This window comes from Mesoplodon mirus (assembly GCF_964341445.2).
Source record: "Mesoplodon mirus genome assembly, chromosome: 19".
Taxonomy (NCBI): domain Eukaryota; kingdom Metazoa; phylum Chordata; class Mammalia; order Artiodactyla; family Ziphiidae; genus Mesoplodon; species Mesoplodon mirus.
Window position 1 is genome coordinate 65,404,618 of NC_138995.1, and position 14,502 is coordinate 65,419,119.

General features: G+C 49.4%; 1 protein-coding gene and 1 long non-coding RNA gene across 7 annotated transcripts in view; one reads left to right on the plus strand and one right to left on the minus strand.

The window, feature by feature from the left end:
* Positions 1-7,179: 7,179 nt before the first annotated feature.
* Positions 7,180-9,993, plus strand: LOC309794722 (uncharacterized protein; the record flags this gene model as incomplete). 2 transcript variants are annotated; one of them, XM_082606614.1, is made up of 3 exons in its annotated part: positions 7,180-7,592; positions 7,861-8,145; positions 9,336-9,993. In XM_082606614.1, the coding sequence occupies 3 exons, from the start codon at positions 7,180-7,182 to the stop codon at positions 9,991-9,993; spliced, it is 1,356 nt and encodes a 451-aa protein (XP_082462740.1). The 2 variants fall into 2 exon arrangements, with proteins under 2 accessions (XP_082462740.1, XP_082462741.1); XM_082606615.1 differs by having other exon boundaries at positions 7,437-7,592; positions 7,901-8,145.
* Positions 9,994-11,583: 1,590 nt separating this feature from the next.
* The window catches only part of LOC309794731, an 87,834-nt gene continuing 84,915 nt past the window's right edge, over positions 11,584-14,502 (minus strand). For all 5 annotated transcript variants that reach the window (XR_014292183.1, XR_014292184.1, XR_014292185.1 and 2 more), the window contains one exon: positions 11,584-11,669. This is a non-coding gene — a long non-coding RNA (uncharacterized lncRNA). The remainder of the gene's footprint in view (positions 11,670-14,502) is intronic.

A 14,502-nucleotide genomic window follows, 5' to 3' on the forward strand; every position in this document is an offset into this window, starting at 1 on the left:
TGTGGGCTCTTCCCAGACCAGGGGTTGAACCCATGTTCCCTGCATTGGCAGGCGGACTCTTAACCACTGCACCACCAGGGAAGCCCCATCCACTGTGCCTCTTAATACTATGTGGACTCCTACAAAGGAAGTAACAGTCACAATTTTGGTTGAACTTTGTCTGGGTAAGTCTTGGCCTCTATAACAAAGTTTTTTGACTGCCTTATCTGATTTTCTGGCATTGTACTGACATGGTTGTTTTGAAAAGTAATTTACTTTCCAGTAATTTAAAATGTACAGAAAAGTTTCAGTAATGGCAAAAGTACTCACATTTGCCACTTCACACAAAATTCTCACAAAACCATGACTAGTTTTGGAGAAGTCGTGGGATAGGGAGAGGGACACTCTCCTGAGGAATCAACACATAACCCCTAAATGAGGAAATCATGATGTCTACATTATAATTTAATACTCAGACCCACTTCAAATTTCGCCTGTTGTGCCAACTGTATGAAAATGTCTTTTTCCATCCCAATCCAGTTTTCTTTTTCTGGAACCGTTACTGAGTTTTCCCCTCATTTGGACAACCTTGATGTATTTAAAGCAGACAAGATGAGTATGGGATCTGGGTGGCCTTTTCTGTATGGCTTTTTTCACTAAGGATGCTTTTTTTTTTTTTACATCTTTATTGGAGTCTAATTGCTTTACAATGGTGTGTTAGTTTCTGCTTTATAACAAAGTGAAGCGGTTATACATATACATATGTTCCCATATGTATATGTATTTCCCAGGAAATTGAGTAACACCCTGACATGGCCCAAGACATCACCTTAAATACCACCTTCATCTAAAAGGAAAGAAAAGGAAGGGTATAGTTGTTTCTGTCTACATTCATTTAATTGCATATGGTTTCCAGTTGATTGTCGTATGACTAGTTTTGGACAAGTCATGGGATATTTGGCTTCATTTCAGTTTGAATTTCCAAATTTAGTGGATTCTGCAGGCTTGATACAGATTTACAAACTTGATATTAGATCAGGACATCCCATGGTGTAATTGGTATTAATGGTTTGTTCAACAATTAAAGTTGTGTGATATGAGTTCAAAATGGAGTAATCCTGGTTAGTTTCTATCTGTTATACATTTGACCCAGGATGAAAGGACAAGAAAAACAAGGCCTACTTTATAAAAGTGTCTTCACACTAATTGATGGTATAATATCAACCTAGTTTTCTAAAAAATTATTTCATTGAAGTATAGTTGACTTACAATGCTGTGTTAATTTCTTCTGTACAGCAAAGTGATTCAGATATATATATATACACACACACGTACTGTTTATTACATATATACATATGGTTTATTACAGGGTACTGAATATAGTTTCCTGTGCTGTACAGTAAGACCTTGTTGTTTATCCATCCTGTATATAATAGTTTGCATCTGCTAATCCCAAGCTCCCAATCCATCCCTCCCCCATCTTCCCCTTGACCACCACAAGTCTGTTTTCTATCTCTGTGAGTCTGTTTCTGTTTTGTAGATTCATTTGTGTCTCATTTTAGATTTCACATATTAGTGATATCATATGTTCTTTGTTGTTCTCTATCTGACTTCACTTAATATGATAATCTCTAGGTCCATCATGTAGATACAAATGACATTATTTCACTCTGTTTTATGGCTGAGCAGTATCCCATTATATGTATTTATCACCTCTTCTTTATCCATTCATCTGTTGATGACATAGAGGTTGCTTTCATGTCTTGGCTATTGTAAATATGGCTACAGTGCATGTTTGCCTGGCTGTGTTTTTCCGATTCTGGTCTTCTTAGGTTATAGGCCCATTAGTGGATCAGCCGGATCATGATAGCTCAATTTTTACCTTTTAAACGCAGCTTCATTCTGTTCTCATTATTAGCTGTTACCAGTTTATATCCAGCCAACAGCATATAGTGGATATGCATTTCTCCACAAATCCTTCAGCATTTCTTGCTTGTAGATATTTGCTGATGGCATTTTGAATGTTGGGTCGTGATACCTTTTGGTAGTTTGGATTTGCATGAGACCAATAATTCCTGATATTGAGCTTTTATCCATGTACTTTTATTAAAAAAAATAGAGTGAGTAAAACTTACGTCTTCAAATTATTTTCTTGAAAAATTTTAGCTACTTTGAATTTTTTTCTGGCCATTACATATGCCAGGACACGTTTTGAGGGCAGGTGTCATTTACAAGCCATGCAATAATTATGAATATTAAGTGACCATTAGCACTGGGTTTAAAGCTGCTGTGGTGGGAAAAGGCCACAAGGCAGCAGCATTTCTCCATTCCCAAATCTGGTTACTAGGGCAGAAGAGCCTTCCTAGAAGTTGTGTTCGTAGGTGGTAAATTAGAAATGAACGTGCCAGGAAAAACGTCCATAAGTTTATGTCTCATTACTTGTTGTCCGTTGTTCTAATTTTTTTTTTTTTTTTTTTTTTTTTTTTTTTTTTTTGCGGTACGTGGTCCTCTCACTGTTGTGACCTCTCCCGTTGCGGAGCACAGGCTCCAGACAAGATGGCTCATGGGCCCAGCCGCTCTGCAGCATGTGGCATCTTCCTGGACAGGGGCACAAACCCGTGTCCCCTGCATTGGCAGGTGGACTCTCAACCACTGCGCCACCAGGGAAGCCCTAATTTAATTTTTTAAATCGGGGTAATGATTACAATATTGTTTGTTCTAGGTGTATACAATCTGGTTTACTTGCACATTATATATATCTATTCATGTACAGATACTCTTCCCATGTACATTATTACAGAGTGTTCCGTAGACCTCCCTTGGTATATGGTCGGTCTTTTTCATAAATATATTTAATATGTATTTGTATACGTATGGTAAACCTAATCTTAATTGATCCTTTCCTCCCACCTTTCCTTTTAGATAACCATAGTTTGTTTTCTAAGTCTGTGAGTGTCTTTCTCTGTGGAAATGTGTTCATTTGTGTCAGTTGTTGGATAACACCTATAAGTGATATCATAGGATATGTATCTTTTCCTTTCTGACATACTTCATGTTCTGTGATTATCTTTAGGCTCATCTATGGTGCCTCAAAGAGCAGTGTTTCATTGTTTTCCATGGCTAATATTCCACTGTGTACATGGACCACTTCCTCTTTATCCATTCATCTGTTGGTGGACATTTTGGTTGTTTTCATGCCTTGGCTATTGTAAATATGGCTGCAGTGCAGCTGCTGCGGCCTGTGTCTTCTCGATTCTGGTCTTCTCAGGTGAGAGGCCCAGCGTTGGGCCTGCTGGATCGAATGGTAGCTCAATATTTACATTTAAATGCAACTCCTTTCTGTTCTCATTATTGGCTCTTACCACTTTACATCTCACCAGCAGCTAGATAGGACACAGTTCTCAAAAACCAATTCAGCATTTAATGTTTGTAGACATTTTGCTGATGGTCTTCCCAGTGGCGTGAGTTGAAACCTTTTGTAGATTAGATTTACATGAGTCTAATAATTCCTGATGTTGAGCTTTTATTCATTTTCCTTTTTTTTAAAGAGTAAAACTTTCCCCTTCATAGGATCTTCTTGAAAAATTTGCTGTATGTTGAGTTTTTTTGCCATTCCCTACCTCAGCACAATTTTTGAGGGCAGGTGTCCTTTACATCAGCTTTTGGGGGTTTATCCGGGCACATTCCACTCTAATTTATAACCGAGGAGCACCACTGGCAGGAAGGTGTGTTTCCCTAGTTACCAGAGTGGGGAACGCAGAAATGCTGCCGCCCTCTGGCCGTTGCCTGCAACAGCAGCTTTAAAACTTGTGCTAATGGTCACTTCATATGTATAAGTACTGGAGGACTGTAAATGAAACCTGCCCTCAAAATGTCTTGAGGGAGGTAATGGCCAAAATGTTTCAAAATGTGGCACATACTTCAGGAAAACAATTTGAAGAGGTAAGCTGTACTCACAGTTTGAGGAAGAAAAGGACATGCCTGAAAGCTCAATTTCAAGGGATTATGAGACGCATGCAAATCCAACCACAAAGAGGTATCAGCTCAAACCAGTCAGAATAAACATCAGAATAAACTAGTCAGAATAAACACCAGTCAGAATAAACTTAGTGTAGCTGAAGCCAAGCATTCACCTATTAAGTTTTGTATTATTTCAATAAAATGTGTTTATCTTTATTTCTATTGTAACTAGAGATGCATACACACATATACATTATTATACTTAAGTTATATGGGTAGAGAGATTATCTAATCTCTGCATCTGATTTCAGAAAGTGAGGGGAGCGTTACAAAGTACTTGATATAAAAGGGGTGAGGGTCTGATGGGCTGACAGAACACCCAGGACATGGCATTTCATTCCCACTAAGGTGCTAGACTCCAAAAGACAGACGATCAAAAGGGAAGAAATTGGAACATTCAAACACCATTAGTGGGAATGTGAAATGGTGCCACCATTTTGGAAGACAGTCTGGCAGTTCCTCAAAATGTCAAACATGGAGTCACTACAAGACCCAGCAATCCCACTCCTACGTATAAACCCAAGAGAAAGGAAAACACATGTCCACACAAACACTTGTACATGCATGTTCATAGCAGCATGACTCACAACAGCCAACATGTGGAAACCAGCCAAATGACCATCAACTGGTAAATAGAGAACAGATACACACAATGTGGTCCATCCACACAATAGACTATTACTCAGCCATGAAAAAGAGTGAAGCACTGACACTCGTTACAATGTTGACAAACCTCGAGAACACAATGCTCAGCGAGAGAAGCCAGACACAGAAGGACACTGTCTTAGTCTGCTTGGGCTGCCATAAGAAACTACCAGGCTGGGGGCTTCAACAACAGAAATGTGTTTCCTACAGTTCTGGAGGACAGAAGTCAGAGATCAGGGTGCCACTACAGTCAGGTTCTGGTGAGGCTCTCTTCTTCGTTGTACGTGGCATCTTCTCCCTGTGTCCTCACACGGAGAAGATGTGAGGGAGCTCTGTGATGTCTCTTTTATAAGGACACTAATCCCATGATAGGGGCTCCACCCTCATGACCTAATCACTTCCCAAAGGCACCACCTCCTAATACCATCACCTTGGGGGTAAGGATTTTAACATGTGAATTTTGGAGGGACACAACATTCAGCCAAGAACAGCCACAAACTGTATGATTCCATTTATATGAAATGTCCATTAGAGGCAAAGCCACAGAGACAGGAAGTGGGTTAGTGTTGCCAAGGGCTGGGGGGGAGGGGTCTCCTTTTTGGGGGATGAGAATGTTTTACAACCAGAGGGAGGTGGTGCTGGCTCCACACTGTGAATGTGATCAATACCACTGAGTTGTTCAAGTTAATGGTAAATGGTGAATTTTATTTTGCATAATTTTAATCACAGTTAAAAAAACCAAAATTCATCACATCAACAACTTGACACCTCAGGGAATTTCCATTTCTGCCAGGAGACCCTGTCTGCTTGCCCAGGTGATTCCTGGGACCCCGGGTGACCTCGTGGGGGCCGTGGAGTGTAAATGCGGGCATGAACAACCCCACACAGGGACGGTCCAGAGGCAGACCCAGGGCTCATCCCCAGCAGCACAGGACAGAACCTGTTTGGATTTGTCATTGCACTGTGAACAGTCCCATGGGGCCGGTGGCCGGGCACTGCCTGACTGCAGCCCTGGACACGGGGACCATGGCCCGATCTCCCTCGCCCCAAGGGTGGGACCTGCCAGGTGAAGCCAACGGCGCTGCAGTCAGTCCTCGGGAGCTGCAGGAGCACGGGCCCAGCCACAGAGTAAGGCTGGAGCACTTCCAGCTACCTGAACACCCGCATGTTAGAGACAGGATTTTCCCGTAACGCACGGGGGACCTGAAAGTGTGTTTTCTCAGGTAAACTGATAACACTGCCCCCTCCATGTGTGGACGCTGCCCTTACGGTGGCAGAGTTGAACCCTCGCCCCTCCCCCACAAGAATTGGCCTCCAAGGCCTCCTGGGGTCCTCCCCAAACCCGGAGGATGTGTCCTGCCTGAGGCTCCTGACACAATATACTCCCACTCAGGACGGCCCGCAGAGGTCACGTAGAGGTCGGGCCCCATGCAGCAGGACGTGACCCTGGACACAGGCGTGTCCACCCTGAACAGAGGGGTCCCTACGAACAAGTGTCAGGTCACCTCTTAGGGCCACGTCCCTGTCCCATTCGAGGTGCAAGGCCCACCCCACTGCCTGGCCTGCGTCCATTTCTCTGGGGCACCTGTGGGACTCAAGCCCACACCTTCCCCAGGCCTGCCTCCCCGCCATGTAAGGCTGTTAGCATAACTGATACCATCCTGGGCTTGTCCTTCCGCTGACCTTACCCAGGACTGTACTGTATGGTCGATCATGTCTCTGTCCTCAAGGCTTTTCTAGTTAATAGAGGCTGTTTAGTAATTATCAGGACCAGGTGGCCTCTATGCTTTGTTAGTCCCCAAACAAGGAAGACCTTCACTGACATGTTCCCAGCGCCCACGAGGCCAGTTACCCATTCATGAACCTTGACTTAGGAATGTATGTCCTGTTTCCAAGCACACCCCGCCCACAAGTTAACCATAAGTTGTCCCGGTGACCCCTTGGCCATGCAGAGCACGGCGGCACACGCTTCCGATCGCTGTCCACCTCATCCCAGTCCCACCCTGTGAGTAAACTACCCAATAATAAACGGATCCATTAATTACCTGGAGCTGCCTGCCTCGCTTTTCGGTCTCATGATGCCCTGTCAGTTCGGTGGGCACTTCTCGTTCCCTCCATCCGCTAACACCTCACTTACTACTGTGGGTTCAGTAGTGTCCCCCCGCCCCCAATTTATATCCATTCTGTCCCCAGAATCAGGCCTTATTTCTGAAACAGGGTCTCTGCAGACGTGGTTAAGATGAGGTCATGCTGGATTAGGGAGAGCCCTAAATCCAGCAGCTGGTGTCCTTATAAGAGGGAAATCTGGACACAGACACAGAGGAGAAGCCACGTGATGATGGAGGCAGAGATGGGGGTGATGCAGCCCCAAGTACAGAGGCGCCAAGGATTTCTGGAGACCAGAGAAGCTGGGAGAGGCCAGGGCAGATTCCCTGAAGTTCCAGAAGGAACCAACCGCACCTTCATTGTGTATTTCCAGCGTCCAGAGCTGTGAGAGAGAAATCTCTGCTGTTGTGACCTCCCCCGGCTTCTGGCATGTTGTCACGGTCGCCCCAGGACCCTCACACCTGCCAGATGATGAGATACGAGGCATCAGAGGAAAGAGCCCCTCGGTATCTGGATGATCATCTCTACACACACGTCTGGTTGCTGAAGATGGAGGACACGCAGCCGCCTCCCCACTCGATCTGGGCGTCCGGCTGCCTTGCTGTCCCGCTCGCTCCTGTCCTATGTCCAGTGGATGACCCGCCTCTGTTGATGCGGGCGCCTCACCACTGTCCTGCGACCTCCCCATGCACATCCCACCCACAGGCCGTGCTCTGGCCCTGGCTGCTCAGCAGCCTCAGCTTGGCTGCAGTGACGGGTCAGGGGACCCGCTGGCCCCGCCCAGCCCAGGGGCGGTGCTCGAAGCAGGAGGCCCTGGGCAGCCACCCTCCATCCCGGACCAGGTGAGGCCTGGAGCATGCACCTCGAGCTCCTCAGGGCCCTGATGCAGCCCCACGTGCCACCAGCCCACACACTCCCCAGCAGGCTGGAGGCTCCATGTCCCCAGGCACAAGGCACTTCTCGAAGGCGGCCCTGGGGGGTGTGTTCAAACCGCTCCACGTTTGGCCCAACCTGGCTGGGAGGCCGCGGCCGGCCGCCTTCGTAGGAGCAGACAGAGGGCATCCTTGAGGCCCCCGTGCCCCTGCCCCTAAGCGACCCCGCCCATCGCAGCCCAGGCCGCCCGCCTCTGACCGCCGCGTCCCCCTGCCAGCTCCGGCCCGGACCTCTAGAGACTCCCCACTCCCCGGAGGGCAGGGCTGACTGCCCCTCGGCCTCCCTGAGTCAGGACACCACTTCCTCCGTGAGGCTCCTGGATTCCGGCCTGGGGGGCCCCTATGCCCCCACAAGCTGTGTCGACCACGAGGAGTCTCACTTCAAGAGGCCCCGGAAGACGGACTCCCCGGGACCTCAGAATGGGGCTTTGTGTGCAGATGGGCCACCGCAGAGCTGCCCGGGGTGAGCCGAGGTCACTGACCTGTGGGCAGGCGTCCTCATGGGGGGCATTTGGGCCCAGACACACGGGGAGAAGGCGATGTCATGGCAGAGACGGAGATGGGGCTGGGAGTGGCCTGGGACCGATTGACCCCAGATCCCGCGGAGGAGCGGGCCCCCAGCACCTTGACCTCGGGCTCCAGGCCTGAGAGGAAGCGTCCCCTGTCCCAACCCCACACCCCGTCTGGTGTTCTGTGCCGGGACCGCAGGAATCACACACCCGGCCCGCGGGGCGGGGCGCGGCGCTGTGCTTGCTGACACCCAGGACCGTCACCGGCCTCCCCTCTCTGGGCATGACCCCCACTCCTCCTCGGGGAGGGACCCAGGGTCCAGGACCTCCGTCCCACAAGTCCCAGTCACAGCGACCTCCGCCCCTCCTCCAGCCACCTCTGGGGCATCTCAGACCCCAAAAAGGAGCCGCAACGGCGCGGTGACCTTGGCGAGTGGCCACAGGCCACCGCACCCACCCCGAGACCTGAGTATGGCTATCATCTGAGAAGGGACCCACCAGCCCCCCGACCCAGGCGCCCCGTTTCACAGGGCAGGTCCACTTGCCGAGTCCCTGAAGGGGGTGTCGAGCAGGGGTGACTGAGGCCTGTGAACATGTTGGCCGGGGAGGTCCTCCCCAGGAGCCCAGGTGCATTGAGCCCAGGACGTGTCCATCCCTCCCCTCCTGTACCCCACGGGGTGAGGAGAAAGCCCCAGTGACCCCCAAGAAGAGACATGGCACCCAGAGGACTAGACCATCCACAGACCGGGGACTGAGTGTCCGCCTCATTTCCCCGGAGAGAACAACGTCTTCACCAAGACTGCAGACTGCCCCATGTCCCCCAAACACCCAGCTTCAGTGAGCCAGCCACACAGAAAACCCCCTTCCAGGGTCCCCTGTGTTAATAGACCCAGCCTTCGGGGGAGGGGGGCCGGCCGATGGAGGATGGACGTGCTGCAACAACGGACACTCACTGGTCCTCGACACGCGCCTTGTCCTACGTGGTCTGAGGTCCCACGTGGCTGTCCTTTCGCCCACCGTGTTGGGGGACGATGAACCAGAATGTCCGGCCCTGTGTGTCTGAAATGCCCCCGCTGGTCCCCCTGGAAATGCGGCTCCTGGTGGGAGAAAGCGCAGCCCCTCAAGTCCTTCTCTTTGGTCTCAGGTGCAGAGACCAGCCCTCTGCGGCCCGGATGCCTTGGTACAAGCAGGCACTGGCAGGGGCACCCCCGCTGAAGCAGCAGAAGAGGAAGGTCGCCGTCACCACGGAGGTGACCCTCTTCAAGAAGTACTTGCCCAGGCGAAGTACTCTGCGCAGGTGCAGCCACTGCGCGGCTGCGGACGTGGGAGCCGCTGGGGCACGTGGTGGGGGAGGGATGCTCCACACCAGGCAGGGTGGGTGGCTCGAGCCCGTGGCAGCACTGCAGCCCTGTGGTGCCCTGCCCGCTAAGATGCCATGTGAACCTGGTCACGTGTGTACCGTCCCTGATCTCAGATATGTGTGCTCACTGCCGACCCGTCACGTGTGCCTGATGTCACACACACACGTGCTCACCTGCTCACTGCAGGCCCGTCACATACACTTCATCACACGCCCACTCACTGCTGCCTGTCGCCCCCAGTCCACGTGGGTCGAGTCCCCTAAAGAGCTCGGGGTTGCCCTGCCGGACCTCATCAGCTGGTCCAGTGCTGCTGCTGCGAAGAGGAGCCTCACACGGGAGCTTCCTGGTGTCCTTCACACTCGGGTCCTGAGCCACACTCTCCTGCCCAGTTTCCAGGAGACCAGGCAGGCTCAGACCTCTTCGAGGGGCTGGCTTAGGTAAGGGGCTGGCTTGTTTCCTGGGCAACATTACTGTTATCTCAGACTGAAGCGGGATTGTGTACCCCCCAGGGAAAGGGACATCCATGTCCTGACCCCAGGGGCTCAGGACATGACCTCATTTGGAAGCAGGGCCTGGTCGTGTAACTAGGTGAGACAGGGGCCCTAGGGTGGTCCCAATCCTGTGTAACTGCGTGCTTATATGATGAGTGGAGGCACGGACATGGGGGAAGCCACGTGAAGATGAAGGCAGAGGTGGGAGGGATGCAGCCAGAAGCCCAGGGATGCCTGGAGCCCCAAGAAGCTGGAAGAAGCAGGAAGGACCCTCCCCTGGAGCCTCGGCACTTGCCAACTAGACAGTTAGTGTGAGTGGGCCTGAGCTGAAGGCAGCACCGTGGCCCCTGACCAGCCTGTCTTGCCCGCGTGGCATGGTGGGGAGCAGCTCTCACGAGACGCTGATGAGCGAGTTGGTTTCCCATGAGACCGTAGGACGCTGGTCCTGTGAATGGGCAGGCCAATCTCACCCTTCCTCCTGGGCTCTGGTCACACAGGGCAACTGTGCACCGTGTGGGGCTGGGCTCTCAGCCTCTGCACAGGACCCCTTGGTGTTGGTTCAAAGTTCAGCTTACACCCCAAGAATGACAGAAGGTGAAATCCTCCTCAGCCGCGTGCGGTGCAGGCAGGGAGACACAGTTAATTATAGAGTTAAAAGCAGAGAGGGTCAGGGCGACTCAGCCATGGGAAAGGAGTGAAGCACTGACACAGGCTCTGATGTGGACGAACCTCGAAAACATGATGCTCAGTGAGAGAGGCCAGACAGAAAAAGACACTTAGTGGATTCCGCTTACATGAGACATCCAGAACATCCAGACATCTCCCACAGAGACAGAAAGTGGACTGGGGGTGCCGGGGCTGTGGGAAATGAGGGGTGACCTCTAAAGAGTGGGGTTCTGGGGGGATGATGGAAATGTTGTCAAATGCCTTGTGCTGGTGGCTGCACAACCCTGTGAGTATGCAAAACACAACTGAGCTGAATACTTAAAATGGGTTAACTAACTGTGTGGTAAAGAAATTCAACGTGAACAAAGATGTTATCAAAAGCGAAAACCTGGAGGCTTCCAGGCCCACCTCCAGATTGTGACCCCAGAGGTGCGGGGTCGGACAGGACCTGCGTGTCTGAAAGCCCCATGTGTCCAACCAGGTGGTCTGAGGTCACCTAGCGAAATTCTCCCTGTGGCATCAGAAGCGTGGGGCGCTAGTGTGGCCAGGCCTCAGGCAGAGAGGCTGGATTCTGTGGCCTTGCTGTCCTCTCTTAGGGAGTGTGGCATCGTCTCCATAGAAGGAGGTGGGTCAGCTTGAAGCCCGGTTCCCTCTTCTGCACGTTTCTTCTTTTTCTCCCAGCGATGGTGCCGGCCGAGCTGTGCCAGAGCAGCCAAGGCAAAAGGGTCGTGCACAGAATGACTGAGAACTTTGACCAGGTGCCGTGGGCTCCTCAGAGGCAGTGACCCAGGACTGAGGCCCCAGAGCCTCCTTCTGAGTGTCGTGGCCCCGGTGCCCCTCTCACGGGAGTTGTTGTCAGGCTTGATGGTTGAAGCAGCCATGGTATCGCGATTTCACTGGTAGAAACTATTCCTTTTCTTCCTTGGGAGAAGCAGGTCTCCTTCTACTTTGGACGCCCTTCTTAATAAAGAATAACGATAAGCTGTAAGTACATATTAAGGATTAGGTTATATACATGTAAAGAATAATCATAAACATCAAGAAACAGAACATGGGGCTTCCCTGGTGGCGCAGTGGTTGAGAGTCCGCCTGCCGATGCAGGGGACACGGGTTCGTGCCCCGGTCCGGGAAGATCCCACATGCCATGGAGCGGCTGGGCCCGTGAGCCATGGCCGCGGAGCCTGCGCGTCTGGAGCCTGTGCGCCGCAACGGGAGAGGCCACAACAGTGAGAGGTCCGCGTACCGCAAAAAAACAAAAAAAAAGAAACAGAACATGATGAGTGGACACCCAGGAGTGCCCTTCCCTCGTCCCAGCCTCCTCCCCACTGTGTGGTAGCTGTTCTCCTGATTTTGCGTCAGTGACTTGTCCTCATAGTTTACACATAAGCACGCATCCCTAAACAATGCAGCCCAACTTTGCCTAGTTCCAAAGTCTGTAAGGGGGTGTACCGTGCTTGCTGCTTTATTGCTCTTGATGGCTCAGCATTGTGTCCATGAGATTCTTTCATCTTGTGAATATAGTTTTTTAAAAAATAATTTTTATAGTTTTACTACCTTTAAACAAAATGTACTCCATTACTGTGGAATATTCCTTCCTAGGAGCGTGCATGGTTCATTCCTGCATCCGCTTCTGATGGCCTTCAGGTTCTTTCAGGTTTGGCTCCTGTGGCTGCGGAGTCCATGACCGTGTGTCCTGGTGCAGGGCTGAGGGGTTTGTGTTCAGCTGGGAGGAGCACTGTGGGTACTGCAGGGCAGGAAATAAAACCAGCCCTCAAAATGTCTTGAGGGAGGTAATGGCCAAAATTTGCAATATGTGGCACATACTTTAAGAAAACAAGTTGAAAAAGTAAGCTGTAATCACAGTTTGAAAAAAAAAAAGGAAATGCCTTAAAGCTCAATTTGAACGGATTATTAGACATGCAAATCCAACCACAAAGAGGTATCAGCTCACACCAGTCAGAATAACCATCAGCAAGAAAACAAGAAACACTGAATGCTGAAGGTGTTGTGGAGAAAAGCATACCTCAACTTTAAGGGGGATGTAACCTGGAAAGAGCCACGAATGAGTACAGAATGGAGCTGCTTTTAAAAGGTAAACACTGGGCTTCCCTGGTGGCACAGTGGTTCAGAGTCCACCTGCCGATGCAGGGAATGTGGGTTCGTGCCCCGGTCCGGGAAGATCCCACATGCCGTGGAGCGGCTAGGCCCGTGAGCCATGGCCGCTGAGCTCCGCAACGGGAGAGGGCACAAAAGTGAGAGGCCCGTGTACCGCAAAAAAAATAAAAATAAAAAAATAAAAATAAAAGGTAAACATTGAGCTACCATATGATCCGGCAGGCCCATTCCTGGACCTATAACCTAAGAAGACAGAATTGGAAAGACACAGGCAGGCAAATCTGCATTGCAGCAGTATTACAATAGCCAAGACATGGAAGCAACCAAAAAGTCCACCAACAGATGGGTGGACAAAGAAGAACTGCTACATGTAGAGATGGAATATTACCTGGGGAAAAAATGAAACAATGTCATTTGCAGCACCATAGATGAGTCTCGAAGTAATCACACACTTGTAGTAAGTCAGAAAGTGAAAGACACATATCCTGTGATATCACTTATAGGTGTTACCTAAAAATTGATACCAGGGCAGATATTTCCACGGAGAAGGGCAATCACAGATTCATTAAACAAACTTATGGTTCACCAATGGAAAGGTGTGAGGATTGGATTCATTACGATATTGGGGTTAACAGACATATACAAACACATGTGAAATACATAATCTCCAAAGACCTACGGAATACCAAGAGAGGACTACTCAACATTGTGTCATAACCTACGTGGGAAAAGGATCTGAAGAAGAATATGTGTGTGTGTGTGTGTGTGTGTGTGTGTGTGTGTGTGTGTGTGTACTTTTACCTCATCTTACACACACCTAGAACAAACAGAACAGTGAAATCAAATTTGCTCTGTTAAAAAATAAAAATTAAATTAAGAAAACGAACAAGAATTAATGAGACATAAATTTAAGGGGCGTTTTCCTGGCACATTCCATTCTAATTTACAACCTAGAACACGACTTCCAGAAACGCTCTTTTGCTCTAGCAACCAGATTTGGGAATGGAGAAATGCTGCCGCCTTGTGGCCGTTTCCCAAAACAGCAGGTTTAAACCCAGCGCTAATGGTCACGTAATATTCAAAATAAATGCAGGCCTGTGAATGACACCTGCCGTCAAAAAAAATCCTGGCGTCATAAATCGACCAGAAAATTCAAAAGACGTCAACATTTCAAGAAGACAATTTCAAAAGGCATATTTCATGCACACTTTTCTTTTTTTTTCTTGTTAAAAAAAACAGCCATGGAAAACTGCTCAACATCAGGAATTAATAAAGCCATGCAACAGAAACGTTCACCTCACAGCCATCAGAATGATGATCAGCAAAAAGTTTACAATAACTGCTGAAGGGGTTTCAGAGGACTGTGTACCCTCTGGATGCTGGGGGATGTAAACTGGTAATAGCCAATAGTGAGAACAGAATGCATGTGCGTTTAAACGTAAAAATTGAGGTAGTATGTGATCTGGTAGGCCCTTTCATGGGACTATCACCTGAGCAGAGCAGAATCAGAAAGACACAGGCTGGCAATCATGCACTGCGGAACATTTACCATAGATAAGACTTGGAAGAAACCGAAAGGTCCATCAACAGAACAACGCACAAAGAATAAGAAGTCAATGTACACAATGGAATATTAGCCATGGAAAAGAATGAAACAGTGCTCATAGATGAGCCTAGA